Below are 25,146 nucleotides of genomic sequence, written 5' to 3' on the forward strand. Positions count from 1 at the left end.
AAAAAATACCTAAAGATAGCCTAAACAAAACACACCCAGCCCCTAATGCCTGCCTCACTGTCTGCTAGCCATATGGTGTGTGATAAGCCAGACGCTTTTATTTATCTTCGTTGACTTGTCTGTAAAGCCAAGAGCCAGCTCCACTGAGAAAGTTCCACTTGCAGTAAAGACTGCATCTTGCTCTTCAGTCCTGACCAGCAGCTCGCGGCTCTGCTCCGGGAGGCAGCCCGGCTGCGACTCTCCTTCCCCCATCCTTGCTGCCTGCCTTGGCCCACACACGAGCCTTGGCCAGTAAAGCACAGGCCATGCCTCCCACCTCCTCAGCCAGCTGTGCCACCCTGCAGACAGCTGGCCTGCTCACGAGTGCTCGTCCTCACTCGTGCACTCCGCCACTCGCCCAGTCCTCTGCTGTGGCCCAGACGGTAACTGGTAAAAACAAATGTTCCTCATGGGGCTGTAAAGTGCCAGCTACCTTGAGCATTCCTTAACAGCAACGTTGCCTCTCGAACCATAAGAGCTCTAAAGGTATGTGACTTCCTGGTATATCCTCTGCCCCTGTCTCCTTGCATAAGAAACTGGCCAAGCGATAACTATATCCGAATTGCTCCAGGTCCCGCTTCGCTGAATCAGGCCTGTTCTCTTGCTCTCCCTAAAACAACCTAAGTAATCACATAAAGGTCTGTGCTCGCTCCGCAATCAGGAGCCCTGTTCTCAGCCTCCAGACTCTTCTGACCACCATCTCAATCTCCCTCGTCAGCGAGGTTTCACCTGAGTGGAGAAGTGCCAGTTGTGGAGTGGAGGAAGATCAGCAGAGCTGAATTTGCCAACAGGATGACATGTTAAATTTGAATTTCAGATAAACAACAAATCATTTTTAATATAAGTATAGCCCGTGCAATACTGGGGACATACTTACACTAAAGAATCATTCACTCTTTTTTTTTTTTTTTTTTTTTTGAGACAGAGTCTCACTCTGTTGCCCGGGCTAAAGTGAGTGCCATGGCGTCAGCCTAGCTCACAGCAACATCAGACTCCTGGGCTTAAGCGATCCTACTGCCTCAGCCTCGCAAGTAGCTGGGACTACAGGCATGCACCACCATGCCCGGCTAATTTTTTCTGTATATATTTTTAGCTGTCCATATAATTTCTTTCTATTTTTAGTAGAGACGGGGTCTCGCTCTTGCTCAGGCTGGTCTCGAACTCCTGAGCTCAAACAATCCACCCGCCTCGGCCTCCCAGAGTGCTAAGATTACAGGCATGAGCCACCGCGCCCGGCCTCACTCTTGATCTGAAATTCAGATTTAGTGTAAGTTCTATATTTTTATTTGCTGACTCTGGGAACCCTAGGTATTAGGAGGTAGCAGCCCTGCTCTTCCCCAGTAACGCCCAGAGGCCACCATAGAAACAACCCTCCCTCTGGCCTGTACCTCACTAATGCCACTCCCTCAGTGCACTCTGCAAAGGCCTGCACGCAATGTGTGGCCCTACCTCACAGCCAGGAACCCTGGTAACTATGAACGAAGGACAACTTCTCAGCCAAAGCAGGAAGTTAAAAAAGAACCCCAAAGGAAAGCATTTGTGGAACAGACCGAGCATGAGGAAGCCCAAGAGAAGATGCCCTGTCCCCAGCAAATGTGAAAACACCAAGCACAGGCACTCAACAGCCTGGTGCTTGCACGGAGCCTGTCCTGAGCAGCCTCACACTCCCCAAGGCACCCACAAGCCAGTGGAATCTAAGACTGAGCAGGGCAGGGCTGGCTGGCTTAACAGCAGCACAGACAGCTTTATAAATGGCCAGCCCCCCAAGCCCCAGGGCAGCTGGTCTGGGCAGGCCCCAGCACGAGTTCTGGCAGAAGACACAGCCCATCCCCACTGAAAAGCATCTCAGGGGCATGGACTTGTGTGCTCTGGGCCAGACCAAGAGCCATGGATGTGTGGGGCATTTCTCTATATACAGATCAGAAGCATCTAGAAGCAGCTGTTATTCTCCTGCTCTGGCACTAATAATGCAATAATAGAATGACACTTCATCTCCCATCTAAAGACTATTTTAACTATTGGTCAAAAATCCACTGGCTAATAATATTAGGTTGAACTATAGGAAATTGCCATTTTTTGTGAGTCAAAAATGTTAGAATATTGGCAATTATGTATGGCCCAACCAAATAATAATAATACTGAATGCTTTCTATTTATCAGACACCATGCGAGTGTCTAAGTAAATTCATCATGTAATGTTTAGTTCACGACCACCTTTCAAGGTAAGCATTACAGCGTTCATTTCAGAGGTGCAGAGGCTGAGACAGGTCACAATACTCATCCAGCTGGATACACATTCACCCCACCTACCACGTGGCCTGGATTAGATGGGTTCTTCTACCTCCTTCGCTCTCTGACCCTGCCCATCAGTCAGCATCTGGCCATTTTCACTGCATCAAGCAGCACAGGACCTCCAGCCTGCCAGTCTGTGTCTGCCTGGACAGGGGCCATGCTCTAGCTGACCAAAGCCTGGCCTCCTAAATTAGCAGCAAAGTGTATTTAACAAATAATCTCAAGAGGAGAAAAATACTTGAAAGTTTATTTAGAGTGAGAAGGGAAAGGGGTCAAAAAATGCACTCCTAAAATAAATAGAAGTAATCATAGGAGAAAAATCTAGTCCAACCAGTTTTAAAATGCCTTAACTATGACTCTAAGCTGATGCGTTATTAACCACTAAGAAAGGCATCAGGTGTGGTGTGATCCAGCCTCACTGCAGAACCAGAGGCATGTGCTTCTGGGGCTGTCCTCTGAGAATATTGCTGAGCCTCACAGAGGGGAGAGGATGAAAAACCTCCTAAAAGAACAAGTCAGAGTCAGGGACCACCATAGGTCTCTTGACCCCCCCATAACCCTCCTCAGAGGCTGAGACCACACAGTAAGATGAACGAAAGGGCTGTCAGAAGCCAACTTTAAAAGAAGAAGAAGAAATGGATATTCTCCTCTTTGTGAAATAAAATCTTGGAATTCAGAGCATACATAATGCATAATAAAAGTGGTTTCCACTAGCTCCAAATGAACATCTGTAGAGATCAAAGTTTGAGGATAAAAAGGAGGCAGGACTGACCTTCACATGGGCCGTGTAGTGATGACACGTCTCCTCCATGTGGGTCAGCTGCAGCTTCTCTGTGACCTGACCCGCCGTCTCTCCCAGCAACACAAAGTAGACCCTGGGCAGCTGGCCCTTCTCCTTTTTGGCCACATCAGCCGTCAGAACGTAATTCAGGCCTGCCAAGAAATGAGGGTCAAAACATCAGCAAAGACACACATCGTGATGAGGACACCTCTGCTCCCCCTCACAGGATCACATGCGTGTTCCATGTACCTAGCCTGCCTTCCAGTGAACGAAGGACTGCAACCTCCAGTCTAGACCACCCTGGCGAGAGGCATGCAGCCAGGATTCCTGCCCTCTGTCTTTCCAGTGACACTGTGTGCCCCAGTTCATGGCTCTCCCTGATTTAAACTTCATGCCTGTGGTATCAACTGAGCCACTAATATGCACATCAACAGTTAGTTGTATCCAACACAGGTTAGTGTTCTGACAAGCAAACATCATGGCAGACCTATAGAATGTTGCTAGAAGCTGCTAAAATTATGGAGGCTTCACGTGATACCGACTCCTATCCAGCACCGTGATGTATGCCCAACATAAGGGAGCCATCACGTCCAATAATCCTAACTCATCTCACCCAGTCATCATGCGCTGTACCACTGCATCTATTGGACTGTGTGCGTTCCATGGTTTACTGAGCACTGCCTATACGCCAGGCCCTGCTGTAGGCACAGGGGATACATCAATGAACAACACAGGCAAAAACTCTCGCCTTGATGGAGCTTACACACACAGAAATTCAGATGAAGGCTGGAATTGCCTTTATTCCCAGGTAGCAGAGTGTGGTGATCGAACATTTTGTAGTGCCTATCCTTTCAACAAAACTATGACCTCTGTACTGAGGTCCTCTCCTGCAAAGAATAACTCATCCCCTACACCTGACCGTGTAATGCCAGATGGCAGAACTGCTGTGCCATAGTCTGGGACTTAGAGAAACAAAAGATGGCCACGATATCAAATGCATACTTGAGGCTGGGTCTGGTGGCTCACGCCTGTAATCCTAGCACTCTGGGAGGTCGAGGCGGGTGGATTGTTTGAGCTCAGGAGTTCGAGACCAGCCTGAGCAAGAGCGAGACCCCGTCTCTACTAAAAAATAGAAAGAAATTATCTGGCCAACTAAAATATATATATACAAAAAATTATCTGGGCATGGTGGCACATGCCTGTAGTCCCAGCTACTCGGGAGGCTGAGGCAGTAGGATTGCTGAAGCCCAGGAGTTTGAGGTTGCTGTGAGCTAGGCTGATGCCACAGCACTCACTCTAGCCCAGGCAACAAAGCGAGACTATGTCTCAAAAAAAAAAAAAAATGCATACTTGATAACCCAAAAGGTTTTACCTCCATCATTGCAGAGTCTATAAGAAAATGTATGGCAATGTGTTTTACTAGGTAAATATGGCTTCAGTATCAATAGACTTATTTCACTGCTTTTGTGTGCCAGAGAGGTCAGCCCTCCCCACCCCCACACTCTTTTTATTTTTTAAACTGTTTTGAGGAATATGTCATTTTTAAAGTGAGAGAACAGGAACCTCTGTCCCTAAAGCAGATGACCCAGCCTGGCCCCAGCTCCACACACCTGGCTCCTGGAAACCTGGCCTTTGCATCAGTAAAAAGCAGCCCCGTGCCTGCCGGTGTTTGCGTAAGTGAAGCCGGGCAGCGGGGATGGCTCTGGCTTTTAATAATATCAAAGGGATCAGCCGCCGGGGAGGTATGAAGAGAGGGAGAGGAAGGTGACCCGAATGGACATTCTGTGGCTGCCATGGGCATATTTTTGATGCCTCTAATGGCTTCCCTGGGCCTCTGCCATCTCAGGGATCTTGCCACGCCGAGCTGGCGGATTCCTGGTCAGCAAGAGCAAGTCTGCCCCAACTTGTTTATTCCAGCAAACAGCTGACTTATGAGGCAAGGCTGTCACCAGGAGGGACCTGAGATCTGGAAAATCTCAGGAGATGCCATAACTAAGAAGAAAAGAACGCATATAGGAAAGTGTTCAACATAAAACACACTGGAGACTACACAAGTATGACATGCCAACTCCAGTGGGGACAGCAACAGCAAACGGGATGTCAAAGCTTTGAGGCAACCCTAGAAGCCAGAGTTTGAAACCTTCATTTTATAAGATAAGAGAACTGAGGCCCCAAAACGGAACAAGACTTGCTCCAGGCCAGCGAGCCATCACTGCAGAGGCGAATCTAGAACTCTCTTCATCTCTGGTGCCGGGCTAGTCCTACCATACTGATTCTTGGTGCATTTTTTCATTACTTGACAAAAAACTCACATTTTTTTGAATGCACAAACAGCAGATCCAAACAAGTACAAAGATCTAGAACTAAACTCTGGCCAATTTACTTTCTGCTGTTCACAACTTCCCTGAGCAACAAACAGCCCAACAGTAAGAAAGGTTAAGTTTAAATGAAGTGGGTTTCCACATTCTGTTTAGCCAGACCACAGCTAGAAACACATACTGCTGGAAGACAAGCCAGAGGCCTGGGTTGGGTGAACCATGATGGTGGTGGCAGTGTGTCCTCTGTGTACCCCAGACCAGCCTTCTTCCCAGGTGAGAGAACTAGGGCTGCTTCCCTCAGGAAGGGGGACAGTGGAGAGGATGGTAGGACTGAGCTATCTTGCCAGAGATGAGCTAGCTGCGCTCAGAGAAAGTACAACAGTAAGAAAGGTTAAGTTTAAATGAAGTGGGTTTCCACATTCTGTTTAGCCAGACCACAGCTAGAAACACATACTGCTGGAAGACAAGCCAGAGGCCTGGGTTGGGTGAACCATGATGGTGGTGGCAGTGTGTCCTCTGTGTACCCCAGACCAGCCTTCTTCCCAGGTGAGAGAACTAGGGCTGCTTCCCTCAGGAAGGGGGACAGTGGAGAGGATGGTAGGACTGAGCTATCTTGCCAGAGATGAGCTAGCTGCGCTCAGAGAAAACCTGGGTGGAAATGAACACAGGAAGACAGAGCGGATGGGATTGGGCCCCCACCCATATCCTCTTGTCTTTTACCATCTCTCTGCTGTGCAGCCCAACTTCAACTGCCAACACCTGCATCCCTCTTCCCCAGGGCTTTCTCTAGTGGCTCTGCCCACATGCCGGGGGACTCAAGTAATGCAGGACCCCAGCTCCCTTGCCCCTTGGGTGGGGTAACTCTGAGGCACACTCTACACCAACTCTCAGGGTTCCCCAGCAGGTCTAAGCTCTAGCCGTCTACACTGGTAACCCGCTCAGTAATACACCCTTCATTTGGCTGCTGTGATGGTTAATTTTATGTGTCGACTTGGCTGGGCCACAGTACCCAGATATGTGGTCAAGCACCAACATGGATGTAACTGTGAAGGTATTAGATGAAAACATTTCAATCAGTAGATTTTGAATAAAGCAGATTACCCTCCATAATGTGGGTGCGCCTCATTCGATCAGTTGAAGGCTTTAAGGGAAAAAGAGTAAAGTTCTCTCAAAAAGAAGGAATTCTGCTTTTCGACTGTCTTGACGCTGGAGCTGCAGCATCAACTCTCCACTGGTCTCCAGCCTACGGGCCTGCCCTGCAGAATGCAGACTTTCCAGCCCCAATGTCGTGAGCCAGTTCCTGAAAACCGATCAACTAACCTCTAGCTCAACCCCACCTCTCTCTCGGTTCTGCCTCTCTGGAGAACCTCGACTCCCCCAGCTGTCTTCCCTTCCTGTCTCGCCACCCCATTTCCCTACTGGTGCTTCCTGGGATCCCCGTGAATAAACAACGTGCTCAGATCCTTTGTCCAGCCTCTGTTTTGGGGAGAACCCAAATTAACACAGGGCAAGTCAGGAAAGGGGAATGAATTCAACCTTCAACATGTGCCAGGCACTGTGCTAAGTACTTTTACAAACACCAACTTTGGTCCTCCAAAGTCCCTTCGCACTGAAGAATCACTGACCCAATATATGTCCCTCTTGCAGCTCCAGGGAGGGGACAAATAGCCCACAGTTCATAGAAACCCAGCTGAGGACAAGGCAACCACTGTTCAGCTTCATGCCAGCACGTTCACCTTTCAGATTTTTCTAAAATCTTATACTATACAATCACAGACATACCAAATTATCCAATTCACCAAGCGCAATCATTTTGGAAACATTTCATCTCTAGAACTGCCTGCTTGGTGCTACTCCTTGATTTAAAATGTATTTTGACATTTTAAATTACCCACAAAGAGGTCAGCTCTGTATCAGACTCTCTCTTCTAGAAGCAAGCAAGATTCGTGATGAGAAACCCCGCCTGAGCGAGGAGGCAAGAAGAATTGCAGACCATTCTGAAGCCCTGAGCGCGACGGGCAGTTTTCAGCTGCACCCACCCAAGCGTGCTGGAAGGGAGCCCTACGAAGCGGAGGACATGTCAGCAGAGCAGCCAGTTGGCTCGCAGGGTTCAGCAGTCTGGGCCCTGGGAGGGTGGGTGCGTCAGGCGGGCTGCATTGCCCGCAGCCGCCCCTAATGCAAGCCAGCCAGCCAGGCCAGCCCCGTCCGACCCGGGGAGGGTGCTGGTTCTGATTAGGGCCTGCTCCAACAGCACATTTCACGTCTTCAAGTTTTTCCTCTGGCAGCTTGTGTCCATGCCATGTCGAATGATGTCATGTTGATGGAAAAGCTGATCAGCCCCAAGTAATTCTTTCAGCCGCCCCCTTTCCCTGCCTCCCCACCGCTGGTTCCCGAGGGCCCCCCACACAGGCCTGGGCCAAGAGGGAGCCAGCTGTCTCTCATCAACTCTGGCTCTGGTCCCTCCCAGCGAATTTCGATTCATTCTCATTCTCCATCAGAACAGGATTTCAGCTGTGAAATTCTACTAATAAATTCCCCTTCCAGAGTTACTCTGAGCTGCCCTTAGAGTTTCCCAGGAGAGGTGGGGGAAAAGGATATTTTCACTTCACTAGCTTTCCTAAATACCCCTCCACCCAAGGAATTAGGTAGTAATTATTAGACTAGGTTACCCCGTTCCTCACAGCACATGGACTTGCCTCATCATCCCATTCATCTCCAAGCTTCTTGAGAGACCAGAAGGAGCTCAGAGAATGTTCTCTGTGCACAAACGCTCTCCAGAGTAGAAATGCAACCCTAAAACCAGAGGAAGGGTCTGGGAACAAGTTGCCTGGTTTCAACCCTGTTTCTGCTATTGAGATGATGTTGGTGCCACCTCTCGGGACATGAGGTGCTTGTCTGGAGGCAGGGCAGGCACCTCTGCTTGCTCACAGCTTTGTCAGGCTGTCTGAGAGCCATGGAAACACAGGGGCACTGGATCAGCCACTTAGGGATCATCCCTTCCTGGTGGCATTTGGCACTCTGGTGAGAATGCAGAGTTGCCAGCTCGACTCCCAGCCTCCAGAGACTGACAAGCAAGTGTACGCTTCTGCCTGGCCAGTGAGTAGGTCCAAGCACAGCCCATGGGTCCAGGGCAGTGGGCAAAGCATTCACCACCTTTACCTGAGCCAGCAAGGAGGCTGCATGGAGCCACAGGCTGCTCCCCAGGCCTAGAATGAAAGATTAATAGTACTATTTGGGACAGGCAGAACTCCTGCTTTAAAATGCCTAATGAAATATGTTATAAACCAGTTCCTGGGGAGCCCAGTGTCAGAGTGAGAGTCCGTGTCTGCATCCCAGCGCTGAGCACACTGTCTGCACACACGGGCTGAGTGCACACCTAGAGGAGCAAGTGTGGGGGCATCGGCTGTTTCTGCCCTGAGTGTCTGCCTCCCTCCCACCAGGTGCAAGTGCCACGAGGGCAAGGACTTTGTCTGTCCTAGTCTCTGCTCTGTGCCCTGGGCTGGCTGAGCAGAGTGCCTGGCACTTTGTAAGACCTTAATTTATTATTTGTTGATTGAATGACCAACGGGGGCTTCAGGAACTCGATGTCACTGGATACTTGCTGTGCCGGTTTATGAAGCTATTCTCTCTCCCTTCCAACCTACCCTTCCCTATTCTGCACCATGATGCTGGGGCTGGGACCCTGCAAACCTCATTTCTGTCTTTCCAGTAGCTGTGAGGCTTTGCCAAGATGGAGAGCTTGAGGCAGCCTGCAGAGGGAGAGGGGACTCCTTCCTCCCCACTTCCTATTCCTATCAGCCTAACTCAGCAAGTTTTTCATGGCATCTGGTCTCAACAGCAGCTGATTCTAGTTTCCAGTTTTTCCCAAGCCCCCAGAGCCAGGCTCACCGTACCCTCTCAGAGAGACTCGCAGCACCAACCAGCACCCCTTCCTCAAAGGTGTAGGTCTCAGCTCCACAGGTCCCTTCTCCAAGCTTACAGGTTCTGATAGCTCCAAGGAAGTGGTTAACCCCAACCATAACCTTGACCAGTGGTTCTCACATCTAAGCCAGCAGGAGGCTTGTTAAAACACAGTTGCAGGCCCTACCCTCAGGGTTTCTAATTCAGTTACAATTTGTATTTCTAACAAGATCCCAGGTGATGCTGATACAACACTTTGAGATTCACTGGTGTAGACCTAGCAGTGGCAGCTGCTTCCTGCAGTTACTACCAGGTCCTTATGAGCTGCTTAACCAATTCCCAGTGTTAAATTCCCTCTGTTAAAATAACTGGTGTGGTTTCTGTTTTCCTAACTGGGCTCTGCCTGTTTCAGAGGCCAAGGCAGATTCACCCCCTACAGAGAAAGTCTGTATTTCCCACAGTATTTCCAGAAGGTAATCAGCCCCTTCAAGTGGCTTTGCTAATCAGCTGGTCCTGAATACTGCCCTGATCAAGTAGGAGATATGGTTTCCCTAAAGCAGGAAATAAAGAGGCAACTGGTGTCCCTTTTCTGTTCTCGAGCCCTTCTAGGCAGAGAAAAAGAAACTAAGGGGACAAGAATGTAATATCAACTGTTTATGGCTCCCAAAACCATCCTCAGAGAGCAAGTCATGTGGCTGAAGATGCCAGAAGATAGAACCACTTCTGACAGCTGTAGAGAAGTACCTAGCATATCATGGGCCCAGGCTGCAGTGCCCAAATGTGGCCATTCTTCTAACAAACTCAGCCTGGGATATGCAGACATTGAGAGGTACCCAGAAGGCTTGCCCAGGGCTGACACTGATTCACCAGGCATTCTGTGGATAAAGCCACCATCAACATGGTTCCTCTGCAGCTGCCAGCAAGGGGGTGAGGAAGGCTCGTACCCCAGAGTCCCAGCTGTGGGTTCCTGATGCAGAGGCCTGGAAGATGACTGAGCAGCCAGCACCCTCTGCTGAGCCGAGAGAAGCAGAGAGTGGAGGATGTCTGTGCCCTGCAGGAGCCTCATCCTTCCTCCACCTGGAGACCTGATCTTCCCAACTGCGCAGACTCCAGGGGCTGCCTTCTATGCTCAATTCTAGGAACACCCCACCAACTGGACCCCCAACAGCTACTGACAAGCTACCTTTCACCTCCACTTCTTTTCCCATCACAGTTTCATGGTTCCCTCCCCAAACTCTCCATTCCACTGCCAGTTCATTTTTGGACAGATTTCTGCATTTCTCCCTCTACTGAGAAGATTGAGACATAGTTCATTTCCCTGAATGCCAGCGACAGTGACAGAAAAATGCCAGGGATGAATAATCTTCTGCATTGCCCTGTTGATACCAAAATTCTCCAGTTACCATCTCCTTTAAGCCTGATTCTTAAATAAATGTGGGCAAACACCCCCTCAGAGTGTAAATGGATATTTGATTTCATCTGTGAACCCATGTGGCAGATGGAGGCTAAGGAAGAGACCTGAATGTGGGGTGCACGTGTGCGGGATGGTTCCCATCTGAAGTTGGATATTAGCCAGGCTGCCTCATACTGCCCACAAGGTACAGCACAACAGGTCGTGCAATTGCCTGTCTCTTCCATTTTACCCAACACCTCTAGGATTATGGCTAAGCCTGGACCTTCGTTGTAATCCTGCCTAGTGGTCAGAGAAGGGCTGAGGCCTGACGGCCCCCAGAAAGGGCCGCTGGTCGGGAACAGCATGAGGAGGCTCCTACATCCCGTCCTCGCTCAGCCAGGGGCCTTCAAACCAGAGTGTGCTCTACCACTTGTCTCATGTTCTGAAATCACTCCTGCTTAGACTTGCACCTTGGTTTCTTCTCCTCTGTTCCTGCTATAACCAATGTGCCTCACTTTCAGTGTACTGCTTCAAGATCAAAATAGTAGAAACTCTCTGTACCTCCCTGTAGAGGCTCCATGTGTACAGGACTGTCATCTCCAGTGCTTGGCACATATGGACAAAAAATAAATATCTGTTAAATGAACACACACATGGACTATAGATTGCTTGCTTCTGGTAGAGTTCTACAACAGTTCTGCTTATTTTTATGTGCATCAAAATTGATCTTCGGCCGGGCGCGGTGGCTCACGCCTGTAATCCTAGCACTCTGGGAGGCCGAGGCGGGTGGATTGCTCAAGGTCAGGAGTTCGAGACCAGCCTGAGCGAGACCCCGTCTCTACCAAAAATAGAAAGAAATTATCTGGCCAACTAAAAATATATATAGAAAAAATTAGCCGGGCATGGTGGCACATGCCTGTAGTCCCAGCTACTCGGGAGGCTGAGGCAGTAGGATCGCTTAAGCCCAGGAGTTTGAGGTTGCTGTGAGCTAGGCTGACGCCACGGCACTCACTCTAGCCCGGGCAACAAAGTGAGACTCTGACTCAAAAAAAAAAAAAAATAAAATAAAATAAAAAAAAAAAAATTGATCTTCAATCATTCTTTACAAATGTTTTTAATGGAGTCCGACTACATCATGAGGTGGTATTTGATGGAGGACACATGAGTCCCAGGACCACCAAGAAGCTTTATTCCTTAAGACTATGGCATCTTAAACAACTAGGGAGGTGGTGAGGACTAGTTGTTAGAAAGCAGAACTAAGCACCATCAGATCCAGTTCCAACTCCTGGCTTCACCAATAGCTGTATGATCTTGAGTGAATTTCTTTTTCCCACTGGGCTACACACAAAAATTGTGTTAATCCTCCTCACGAACCAATTCCCAAGTTTTATCATATAGTTACATTCAATCTTGAAATTTCTAAGCTTTCTTAAAAGGAAAAAAAACTATATAAATAAGTACAAAGTTTAACTGTTGAGCTTATTCAATCCACTTGAAGATCAAGATAAATCTCCTATGCAACAGTTAGCTGAGAAGGATGAACATATTCTTGAATAGGGTAGGACATTCGAGGTGCAGTTAAGGAATGAACTAGCTTGTGGAAGTGTGTTTCTGCATGTTCAGGGGTATGTACATACATGTGTGCTCCAGAGCAGTGCTCCTCCAATGTGCACACGAATCCAGTCGGGATCTTGTTAAAATGCAGACTCTGACTCAGAGGTCCAAAGGAGGGCTCAAGAGCCTGCATCTTGACCAAGCTGCCAGTGATGCTGATGAGTAGCAAGGGGTGTCACCGATGACATTAAAAATATCTAAGAACGTGAGTCCAGGCTCATATTGGTGTTTTTGTTTGCCTGGAGTTTTACTTTATGTTATTAAACCAGCCTTTTAAGTAAAAACAAAGCACCTATTAATCTGTATAATGATCCAGATTCATTTCCTTCAGGTGATCACATCCTCTGAATTCTAGTCAACACTGACCCGATCTTGTTCTGGGAGTCCAGTAGCTAGAGTTGGGCTAGCAAGTTGACTTTCCCCAATCAGAGAAATGGCAGGGACAGCTACCACCTGTCAGGGCAACACCTGCCTCTTTTCAATTCTCAAAGCAGCCCCTGTTCTTTTAGAAACCTAAGCCTTTGTAAAACCAGCATCCCAATCCCACCATCCATCTTTGTTCTCGAATTCCACAGTAAATGGCGTAATCCCCCAACATCTGGCTGATGCTGCAAGCTCAAGGGGGAGCCTCTGAAGGGCCATCATTTCTGTTTTCTAACTGCTTGAAATGTTCCATAAGGGCCAAGCTCCAGGCACTGTATTTCCACCAGTCCCAGGCCTGTCCCACTCATGGTCCAGTGAGGTTTCAGTCTGGTCAACATACATTTGGGGAAAGAATGCTTGGGGTCCAACATTATTTGTCCTAGAGCTGGAGGTTGTGTGAAATTAGAAACATGTTGGTAAGCAAGAAAGAGAAGGGGAGGAACCTCAGAGGGAAAGGGTGTCCAGCCAGTGGGCCTGCTGCCTGCAAAACCAGCCAGCATGTTCAGCAACAGGGAATGTCTGAAACATCCCATGCAAGCCCACTCCAGCTAAGATGGCTATCCTGAGCCCTGACTCAGTGGCTCATTACCGATTTCTCCTGGAACATGTTTGCCGTGGAAGCTGAAGCAGGCGGTGACATTCAGGCAGTTCACAGGCTGCTGTCCATCATGACACTGAGGTGCCGTGATGTTGATGGAGCCTGGAAGGAAGATGGAGACATCCACCGTAATGACGGGTCTTGCTCTGCAGGACAAGAGGAAAAAGTGACTTAGTGGTGGTAAGGAACAGCTCTCAGAACCAAACAAGAACTCTATCGACAGGATAAATTCTAGGCCTTCAACTCAGTCCTTATTTAAAGTATGAAATAACCCAAGAGAGAAGGTCCAGTGTGTTCTGTAAGTACTTTTTCTGGTTTTGGAAGTGGCACATTGCCTAATAAATTAATGGTTAGCTTCCCAATAATAAAGGCAAGTTAGTTGTTAATAAAATCCATCTGGTTAAAGCCATAAAGAGACCACCAGATGCTGCATGATTATTTAAAATTTTACCAATTAAGTACCAATTTCCATTTTATTAGGGAGATAGGAATATATCTAAGCGGAGTTCCATGATTCAAGAAATGGATATACACTCAGGGATTTGCCCAAAGCATGTACTGTCATTATAAGCATGAGCTGCAAAGTTCCAGGCCCATCTAGTCAGGCAAATCTCCTTCACTTACCCCCATCAGTTCGTTGGTATTTTTGTAAAATAATTTGATTAATGGAGTCCCAACTGGTAACAGCAAAGCACTTCAGAGCAGAAGAAATCAACATACCCAACCTCAGACCAAGTGAAACCTGATGAACATCCACACTCTCCTCCCTGACATGGACCATCCCCCAGCACTTGTAAGATGGAAAGTACCTGTGGGCTCCCCTGGGGCATCCAACAAAAGCTAAGAGTCAATCACACCATTCTGCTCTCACTGCAAACATCTGCTGTACCTAAGCTGTGGCTTAACCTTTTCCCCTTCTAGGCCTCACAAAGAGACCCTTTTACCCATAAGGAGCCCTGGCCTTCATGCTGCTGGGGTGACATAACAAGATTAGGGGGCATTATCAGCTTGAGAACAATGACCTTGCTTGTGTGCGATGCTCCCTCCAAGAGAGCCCAGGGTGACAGGGTGGACCGGAGAAGAATGCATTAAGAAAAACCTGGGTGACAAAAGGAAGTGAGGACACAGATGGGGTGAGGGGACTCCACTGCTGCTACCACTGCCGGAGATGGGGTCAACAGAGGGGCAGTAGTGACAGGTGCCATGGCATTGTGGGACTTGCAGAGCAAATCCAGCTGTAGTATAAACAGAAGTCAGACAACAGTGTTGCCCGAAAGAAATCCAATATGCTGACCTTTCCATTTTCTTCTGGGTTCATCCCCAGGAGATGCTAGAAGTAACTTAGAAAGTAGACAGTCTACCCAGATTGACGTGATTGTATAGATGTCAATGGACACTCTATAAAGCCCTGCTTGAGGGCCCCACTCCCAAAAGGCCTTCCTTCCCTGGTGACCCTGGTAGCTGGGCGTCCTCCCTGTCTGTGGTCCCAGCTTGGTACACATGCCTCTGGCCACCATTTACTAAGGGGAATCGTCACTGTCTATTTCCAAACCTGCCCAGCCAGCCTGCAGCATCCCCAAGGGCTGGGATCCTGGCGAATTCATCCTCATGTTCCCAGGACAAGGGATGTGCAAAAATCCTTGTTAAACTCTTGCAAATTTACTCCAGCCCTGGGGACTGAAAACCACAGGAGTGCCTCAAGTTTCACAAATGGACAGAGGCAACAGGGAGAGCCAGTGTCCACCCTGCCCAGTCCCTGACCTGCCTGGTCACCCCACAGAGGGAAAGCCCAGCCTGTCCCATCATAGCCAGGGGCCACCTCATCAGGGAGAAGGCTGAGTCCTCCTCTCATGGGACAGCTCTGCAAAGGACAGTGAGGAAGGCAGGAAATAAGCGGGAAGAGTCCCGGCGGAATGACCCGGAGGTTGTGAAGACAGAATCCTTTGAAACAGCCGACAGGGACCTCACGGGTACATCTCCTGCCAACATCTGTCAGATCAGTTCCCTCTAACCTTTTTGTTTCAACTCTGAGTATTGTTTTTGGATAAAGAAAAGCCCAGAAATCTTTCATAGCCCTCTCTGATCACTTCCTGTGACCTCCAGTGGCGGAGCACCAGGCGCCTATCACCCTAACACAGGACCTGCCCCTGAGCTAATCTGGGAGAAGCAAACTTCCCGAGGGCAGAGCCAGGGCTGCCCCCCTCCCCTGGGGCCAGGGAGACTACATGGCACAGTGTCTGCAAATGTGCCAGCCTCTGAGATAAAAGCAAAGGGGCACCCAAGGGCAGCACTGCAAGTGCTCTCAAAACTTTTTTTTGAAGCTGGAATCCTTCTTTCTGATGGCTGACAGTGCAAATCCTGATATTTAATTTCCAGGTAAATAAGAAAACCGGTTGGGATCCCCTTTGACACAATGTTGCTCAAGTTGCCCTGGCCGTTTGCAGGATTAGTGCTGCTTGCAGGGCAAAGACAGGTGGACAGATACACAGCCTGCACACTTGGTGACACTGTTAAGCAACTAAGCCGGCCGTGGTACGTAGAGGAGCATCTGTATTGTTATCTCAGTTAACAGAGGAGAATCCTGAAACAGAAAGGTCATGGGACTTGCCCAGGAAACTCACCTAACCTTGTAAGAGCAGAGTCAGAGTATGAACCCAAGCCACCTAGCCCCCGAGTTCACATTCAACCTCAAGGCTCTTCTGCCTCTTTAACAATTCAATATTTAGCATTACCTAGGGGTTAGCTGGTTCCCTTAGAAGTTACTAAACCCCCACTCATGGGGCACCTCACTCAAAAAGAAGCTGTGTGGCCAGGCAGAGGCTCACGCCTGTAATCCTAGCACTCTGGGAGGCTGAGGCAGGAGGACTGCTTGAGCTCAGGGGTTCAAGACCACCCTGCACAAGAGCGAGACCTCATCTCTACCAAAAATATAAAAAATCAGCCACACGTAATGGTGCACACCTGTAGTCCCAGCTACTTAGGAGGCTGAGGTGAGAGGATTGCTTGAGTCCAGGAGTTTGAGGTTGCAGTGAGCTATGATGATGCCACTGCACTCTAGCCTGGGTGACAGAGCAAGACCCTGTCTCAAGGAAAACAAAACAAAAAAGAGGCTGTGTGATCCGGCAGTGGAGACGCAGAAGGCGGCTCTGCTGAATAAGAAGAATCTGGATGTGGAACTACATGGCCTCTGGGATCCCTTCCAGCTCTAAGATCCTACTAGTCTATTTTAGAAAGTTCTGCCATCGGGTTATTAACAAAACCTAAGAGTTGGCTCCCACTCCAAAGTGTAATTCTGCCTCCTGTGACTCATCCAGCCAGAAATACTTGGAAATGGTTCATGGGTGGTGATGGCGGCCCACTGGCCTGTGTAGGAGAGGTCCAGACTGCACGGGCTTCAGCGAGCTCTGGGCTGGAGCACATGTCCCTCACCTTTGCTGCCAACAGAGAATGCCATGTGTCCAGTGGGCAGGAGGCTCCCGGTCCCCAGGGGTTGAGGACAAACTAGAGGTGAGGAAGCAGGGTGTAAGAATGGAGAGAGAGAATGGACAGGCCCTTTGAGTGCCATGGTACCTATAGGAAAGGATGATGACTATACAGCACATTAACGAAGGGGCTGTTCTTGGCCAAAGGAAAACAGCTCTAGGGCTTAGGAGCTAGGCCACCCCAAACACTGCCTAGAAGCTCCAGGGATGGTATCATCTCACACCAACTAGAAATTCTGGAATAGAGGATAAGAATGAGAAAATAAAGGTAGCATTCCCTTTTATTCAGCACCTCCAGCCTACAAGGGACAAAACAGATGGAAGAGCTGACTAAAGGTGAGTAACTCTCCAGCGCCTCCCCCACCAAATTCCATCCCTCATCCATGAAGAACCAACCCAAGCAGCAAGAGCGAAGCAACTCACCTGAGAAGAACCACACTGTCCGACATGAAGGCTCCAACAGTGACATCTGAAAACAAGAAGTTTGTAGTGTTCAGAAACTTGTTGAAACCGTGCCCAGCCACCCGCTACAGCAAGGTGCTCTACAGCGATGGAGGCCAGGCCTTGAGGTCAGAAAACCCTCTGACAGTCACAGTCTAGGCTGTATGATGTTTTGTGAGAATTAGAGCCACACTGTCCCACAGAGCGGCCAGTCACCATTATTGGCTACTGAGGCCTTGATAATGCGGCTGGTCTGAAGTGAGACTCACTGTAAGTGTAAAATATACACCAGATTTCAAAGACCTAGTACAGAAAACAATTAACTATCTCATTAATAATTTTTATATTGCCTACATGTTGGCTATATTGGGCTAAATAAGACAGCATTAAAATTAACTTTGTTTCTTATCTTTTTTACGTGGTTACTAAAATATTTTAAATTACATATGGGGCTCATAATACCTCTCTTTTGACATCAGTGAATTACAGAGAGGGATACCTAGAATTAAATGACTCTTGGAAAGTGCTCTAGGTCCTGTAGAACATGAAATCATCACCTTCAGCCCTTACTCTCTGGACCCAGAGACTCTCATAGTGTCCTTGTCTGTAAATTGGAGACAATTATCCCCAGTACTTTAATAGTTGCCAATACTTCATGATATTTAAATCATAAAATAGTTATTATCTGTTAAGTACTTACTAAATATAATATTAAATATTTATTAGATATATGAAATCAGATATTTAAATCAGAAAATTCACGAAAATACTTGGTAAACTATAAACAAAGACACTTATTTAACTGGTAATGTTTATTCCTAAATGACTTTAATTTAGGAAGTATTCACTGATTCAATAAGCATTCCTTCTCCTCTTATATAAATTCCTTAGCCCTGGGGTTCCCATTATTACTTCACAGAACCAAGCCCCTGAGTCCAAGAGAGTCTGAATCGGCATGTCACTAAATGCATAGAGCTCCTGTGCAATGCCCTCATTAAGGAAAAACAAATAGCAAATCCATGAATTACAGAGTTCTTAAAATTTCTGCACTTTGGTGTGTTTACTAATTTTGTTCTTCTTCAAGAGTCTTTTTTCATTAACTGGATGTTTGAAATTTTAAAACCCTGATGAATTTGTCGTTTCCCTTAGGGAAATGCAAGGTAAGAAATTCAGATTTGTTGTGAAGCGTGAGCCCCCTGCTCACCATGCGTTTATAGAGAAGCAGCTGAACCTCTGGGAAACCTGGGTCCCCAACCACACAGCAGACTCTGGCCAGTCCCGTACCTTCTCTAAAGGTCAGCATCCTTACCTACAAAGTGGGGAAAAAATCCCCGTCCCTACCCACCTCCTACTGGGGTCACTGTGAGATGTACATTGCACGTGGAAGCTTTTGCATACATTAACGTGCTAAACCCATATAAGGTATTATCTGGGGATGGCCAAACACCATCCAGAACAAGGAGAACGGCTTTCTCAAACTTAAAAAGACCCGTGAGGGGCAACCTTGGGACAAAAACTTCAACACTGACTCTCTCTCCTCCCACTTCTACTCCTAGCTCCATGAAGTCTTGAGGAGTGTTCAAAACTCTTAGCTGTCTGAAACTACAAAAATTGGTGCCCTCAAATAGGGCTGTGTTGGTTTTTTCAGATTTTAAGTGGAAAGAAATATTTTCTCAGAAGCAAGATAACTATATATTCAGGACATTTTCTAAATTCCATAATGCTTCTGTATTCTTTCAGATTCTTACCTTTGTTTCCTCACCTTACTCTATTCCACCTTCAAACACCTGAAGAACCACTATTTCTCCACCAAGTCAATTTGACCTAAACCTGGTATCACTTGGGGTTGGGGTTTGAAATCATGTATTTTTATTCAATTAGCCTCGACCACCACAAGGCACTAAGAACCCTGAAGACAAGCCAGTCAGCCTTGAGTGGTGAAGGTCTGTCTCGTCCGTGCGCAAGAAGACATGGTTTTCTTCTTGCTGCAAATCTTTCTCAATAATTTTCTTTCAGGAGTGGGGCTGGGGGTAGGGAAGGTACCATTCTTTTTCCCTCTCAAGAGTAAAAAGCCTCTGAATATGGTTATACATCAAGGAAAACATGAGGTTTCACTATTTATCCTTTAAACATGGCCAGTGCTTTTTTTTTCTTCATTAAAAAGAATTGCTGCCACAGAAATCACTATAAAATCCACACTCTTGGTGCTTAAACCCTCAGAGTAGATCATTTTAAAACTCCAAAATAAACTTCCACACTATTTTCACCTTAAAATTGAATGCCAGGTAAAATGCCCCACTCTATTGTGTGAATTTTCCTAATCTTAAATGGATGTAACGATGGCTAACCAGACTGGAAATTATCCTACCTCCTGCACTGATCTTCGTTTATCTCATGTGCCTTTAAAGAAAAACAGCTTACCAGGATAGCCATTTCCATCCATATCAATGCCTCCTGATATGGACTGGCCAAACATCCGTAGAACTGGATTTATCTTCCGCCCAAACAATTTCTGAAACAAATAGGGAAATGGAGTTACCAGAAAGGACCACAGTTGCAAATAAGAGCTGTGACTATTTCATTCCAGCTTCCCTAGGACATTTTGTTCTTAAAGTTGTTGAAGGTAAAAAAAAAAAAAAAAAAGTGATTGATCCTAATTTGATCAGAGAGTCTGTAGCAGGCAGTTTAAGACCACACACTCCTTTATTATTACTTGTCTTGGCCAAATGTCATCATTCAAAAAATTTTCTAAGTTCACTGGGAATGAAAAATCCATCTAGACTAAGTTTGATAATGTTTTGACATGCTGAAATTCAAAGTTCCATTCCTAATGGAGGTTCTATTTTGTTTTTATACAGGTATAGCTGGCTAAAATTCTAAGAACATATTTACCTTATATCTCTCTACCAAAATACATACTAAATATTTAACACTCCTCTCCTAAGAGGCACACATTAAAGAGTCTTTCTCTAGACGGACAGGTAGTTACCATGTCTAGATGGAAAAGATGGCCACGTGGAAACTGCCTCACCATCCAGCCAACTAGAAGATCTATAGACTCCCAAGCTTCACAGAAAGGATTAAACTGTTTTACCTAGTAAATCTAGAACTCTGTGGTTCTGAATCTTCTATAAACCATAGGAAAGCTGCCCCCCTCCCTAAAAGGCAGCCCCTTAACCAACCAGTAAGAGGACACAACTCTACTATCATGGGACACACTAGCATCTGTGCTTACTTTTTTTTGTATATATATATGTATATATATATATAAATACTTAAAAACAAATTTCTTTAGAGATGGGGTCTCGCTATGTCATCCAGGCTGGACTAGAACTCCTGGGCGCAAGCGATCCTCTCTCCTCTGCCTCCCGAGTCGCTGGGACTACAGGTGCACACCACCACACCCAGCCATGTATACTCCTTATTCATCATTAAGTTGATCACGTGTCAACACAGGCAGCATTGGTTCAAGAATATCTGTTATACAAACTGACTCCATCACACTGAAGCTGTGCATCGATGTTCCTGTGTAGTTTCTCACAAAGATGCTGAACTTTCTGAATTGAGGAAGTCCCATCCTCTGGGATCTGACCTGCTCCCTCTCCCTTTATCTGCAGAGTCTCCGCTGGGAGGCTTACCCTCATTGCGGGCATTGGAGGGTAAGAGAAATGCTTTGTTTTCATGGTCTTGTAGCAAAATCCACATCAGAATGAGGTTTACACATATCCAGGGGCTTACTCTGACTTTCCTTATCCTTTTCCTTACTGAGTCATCCTGCAGAGAAGTCACGAGGGCAGGGAGGGGGAGTTTCCACAGGATCTACACATGGAGACGCCAAGGATGTCCCTGCCCCCAGCAGCTGATAACTGCAAATAACCCTTCCCGAAATGATCAGAGAGGGCCGCCTGCCATCTTCAGTTAAGCCATCCAACAGGAAATGTGAAAGCATCAAAGTACAAATCAGAACACTGTAGGAAACACTGAAGAAATGTTTCTTGCTAACAGGCAAAGCACCACCTCCCACATGGCTCTGTCTAAACAAGCATACACGCGTGTCTGCATATTTCTTAAAAGCCATGTTTTAAAGCAGACCATCTCAGCTCTGAAGTCCAAGAAACTCTAGCAGCAGCTTGCCCTGGGTCTGCGTTTCTAAGGCCTGCTGCGGCAGGGACAAGGAGGAGAGAGAAGGGGTGGTCCATCTGGGGGTGGTGATGTAGGCTTAAGTTATCCCGCAGACATCTGCAGGCCATTATGCTATAAAGCCATGAAGATAAGTCTGTTCGGTGCTAATAACCCTAAATGAAAACCAGGAGGCTTGGAAAACCTCTGCTTGACCATGTTTATATGCAGTGTCCTTTATGGCAGAAGAAGGATCACAGGGGCCGCCGTTGCATGCCCAGAGGGCTCTCAAATTGAGAAAGGCACGCATGGACCTTAAAATCAACACTTTCCATGGTAAACTCGAGAAAGAGGAATGAGTTAAGGAGTAACGTGGAAGAAGTTTGGGCACTGATCTCACAATTTACCCAGCAGAAATAATACCAATCTGGGCCAAAGAAAAGTGATCGCATTGCCCAGAGTTGTTTCTGGTTTCTTCCTCTAGTTCACCCACACAATGCGGCTCTGTCCAGGACCTGGGTCTGGAAGAATCTGTCATTAAAGGATTTTTTTTCCTTTTAAATCACTGACCTTATCATACACATATTAGCAGTTCAGAAAAGTATAATCATAGTTCTTTTTTTTTTTAAAGAGCCCAAAACCACTTCTCTTTGCCAAAGCTAATGAGCCAGCATGTGTGCTGACAAAGGCAGGACAGTCCAGCTGCTGTCCTGCTTCCTACTGAAGGCACTGCACACTAACCACAAAACTCACACTGCGGTGCTCGGCGGCGATTCCACCCAGCAACAGAACAAAACACTGGAGGGCCCCGGGAGCGGGGGAAGCAGGGTCTCTCACAGGTTGCCTCGCTATGTGATTAGCTTCCGAGGTCCAGGAAAACAAGCTTCCCAGAGGATGCATGGAGAATGACCCTGACCACTGCCCGAGCACGGGGCTCCTTGGATGACTTTCAGCTTGTCACACTGGGAACAGCGTCCCTGACCCAGCCTGGGGCAGCTCGTGACTCGGATGTGACCCCCAAACTGTGCCCAGAGTCCTCTTCCTCCTGCCATGCTGGCTGAATCACCTAAGGGTACATTAACCCTACTGTTAATTAATCTAATGAAAAGTAGAAATAACTAGTCTAAAGATAGTCTAGGTAGATAAATGCTGCTCAGAGTATGTGTGCCTCATGGCAAAATAAGTTTCCATATTCATAAATATTCCTACAGAACTTCCTTTTTCCAATGTGGAGCTGAGGATGATGGTCAATGGTGAATGTTTGGGCATCAGACTGGCAAAGTTTCCATGGCCATACTGCCACTTACTACACTGGCCAAGTTAAATATTGTAACTTCCTTAGGCTGTAGTCACCTCATAGATAAAAGGTGGATAATAAACATACCCATCTCTCATGGCTGTTGTGAAGATTAAAGATAAGAAAACGGCAGACCAGGACACTCAAGAAACCGGCCTCCTCTCCCCAGCACCCGCCTTCCACAGGTGAGTCGCTGAGCTCGGCAGGAGTCCAGCAGAGGGGGAGCCTGACGTGCGACTGGCAACAAACCAACCCTCGACCCTTAATTAGCTGCCTCATATCTACTGTAAGAAGGACAATTATAAATATTAATATATGTTGTACTTACATTTACACACTACCTCTTAGAATGGAAATATAAATACATACATATAAACATGAGTAGGAACTGGTTAGTGCATAATAAGTGTTCAATAAATAAGTATTTGTTGATTGGAAATGCCTCAATCTGTGTTCAGTCCCTTTCTGTCACTGACCTGCTGGGAGAAAGACGCAAGCCAGCACTACTCGGCACAGACATCCACAAATATCCTGACAATGCTTCTGTCGAGAGCACGACTTCCTCTTTTCCCATGGGCTGGGCTTGACACCATCAGCAAGATTGAACACCAAGCTGATACGGCAAAAGCCAGAACTCCCCACTTCCCCGTTCCCAAGTCTGGGGCATAAGGCCCAAGCTTTGACCAGCTGCTGGTTTTGATACCAATTGCGACAACAGCCCATGATAAATTTCAGGCCCCTCCTCTGTCAACCACTCTCTCTCTAGATTATAGTTTAAAACATATACTTTTGTCTTAGCACAGATGGTTGACAAAGGAGTAACCAAAGAGAGAAATCTCCCTCTGTCTTCTTAAATAAATAGCTCCTAACTCTGGGTGAGATTTGGATATTAAGCAGAATGCATCCCTAAATGTAAGCAAACTCAGGATTCTAAGAATACTCTTTAGTATTTAATAAGCAATATCAATTGTTTGTGTCTTTCACTAAAGGGTAGGAAAGCTGAAGACAAGAACAACGTTGTGTCTTCCTTTGTATCCCAAAGGCCTGGTGTGTGGTGAAGGTTCCATACATGTTTGTTGCATGAACATGTGAACAAGCAGTTACCACGCCACTCCCACACCAATTACCATTGAGTACTGGGGGACTATTCCGCTGGCGTCGCCATGATAGATGTAGACTGCCCCTGAGAAGTCATCCTCCTTGGGTGCGCCAACAGCCACATCTAAGGGGAGAAAGATAGCTATGGGTTAGAAAAGCCACACAGAATAATGTAAGTTCAGCTTCCCTAATTCCAGTTATCATATCTGAGGCCCTGGATACCAGAAATCCTTGCCTATTGATTGCTCAAGCATTAAATTAGGCATATGATCTCTTAGCAGAAAAAACAAATTTAGAAAGAACACTATAGAAGCTGAAAAGAGTTTAGTTCCAGAAAAGTTTCTGCCTCATCCTCATAAGAAAAACAATTGACCCATCCAATAAAGAAACACATATATAAACTACCCACCCTAATTTCTGTCCATCAGAGAGGGGACTTCCATAGACCTGCGGTCCCCAACCCTGGGGTCGCGGACCTGTACCAGTCCATGGCCTGTTAGAAACTGGGCCGCACAGCAGGAGGTGAGCAGCGGGTAGCAAGTGAAGCTTCCTCTGTATTTACAGCCTCTCCCCATTGCTTGCATCACCACCTGAGCTCCACCTCCCATCAGATCAGCAGCAGTATTAGATTCTCATAGGAGCACAAATCTTACTATAAACTGTACATGCGAGGGATCTAGGTTGTGCGCTCCTCATGAGAATCTAACGCTTGATGATCTGAGGTGGAGCTGAGGTGTGATGCTAGCACTAAGGAGCAGCTGCAAAATCATCCTGAAGCCATCTCTCCCCACCCCTCACCCCCCGTCTGTGGAAAAATTGTCTTCCATAAAACTGGACCTTGGTGCCAAGAAGGTTGGGGATCACTGCCACAGACAATGGTTACTGCATAACTCAGAAAGTTAACTCTATTTCTGGATAAAGAAAATGTACAGAATGGCATTCACTTCACCAGAAAAATCAACATTACTTTCACAAATTGACATCTCCTGGAATAAAGCCTACATCTTCCTTACTTTTTCTGCTTTGCTTCTAACAAAAGTCATGTGTCTACAGAAGTGAGATCCAGGGTAAGGACCATGTACCCACATGACCTGGAGATGGAGGTCGCCCCTCTGAATTAAGCCCTCTGCTGCCAGTGTCATGAGGCATCAAAGGAGCCTGATGCTTGGCTGGGCAGGAGATGTCCCCCAGCCACCCACCCTGGTGCCATGGCTCCTCTGAGTCCCAGTGTCTATCTGCTACACATACAGTGAGGGAAAGAGGTATCAAACAGGCCAGGGAGAAAGGCCAAGAGGCTGTGAATGACACTGCCATCAAAACAGAACAAGACATTAAGTACATATACCTCCAT

At 47.0% G+C, this 25,146-nt stretch overlaps 1 protein-coding gene across 4 annotated transcripts in view; it reads right to left on the minus strand.

Moving 5' to 3' along the window:
- The window catches only part of ITGA9 (integrin subunit alpha 9), a 328,677-nt gene that overhangs the window by 241,092 nt on the left and 62,439 nt on the right, over positions 1 to 25,146 (minus strand). For all 4 annotated transcript variants that reach the window (XM_045536738.1, XM_045536741.1, XM_045536745.1 and 1 more), the window contains 5 exons: positions 23,825 to 23,919; positions 19,703 to 19,793; positions 17,264 to 17,309; positions 13,350 to 13,504; positions 3,104 to 3,264 (listed from right to left, as the gene is read on the minus strand). In XM_045536738.1, coding sequence (XP_045392694.1) covers positions 3,104 to 3,264; positions 13,350 to 13,504; positions 17,264 to 17,309; positions 19,703 to 19,793; positions 23,825 to 23,919 — 548 coding nt within the window. The remainder of the gene's footprint in view (positions 1 to 3,103; positions 3,265 to 13,349; positions 13,505 to 17,263; positions 17,310 to 19,702; positions 19,794 to 23,824; positions 23,920 to 25,146) is intronic.

Source organism: Lemur catta, chromosome 1 (genome assembly GCF_020740605.2).
Source record: "Lemur catta isolate mLemCat1 chromosome 1, mLemCat1.pri, whole genome shotgun sequence".
Taxonomy (NCBI): Eukaryota; Metazoa; Chordata; class Mammalia; order Primates; family Lemuridae; genus Lemur; species Lemur catta.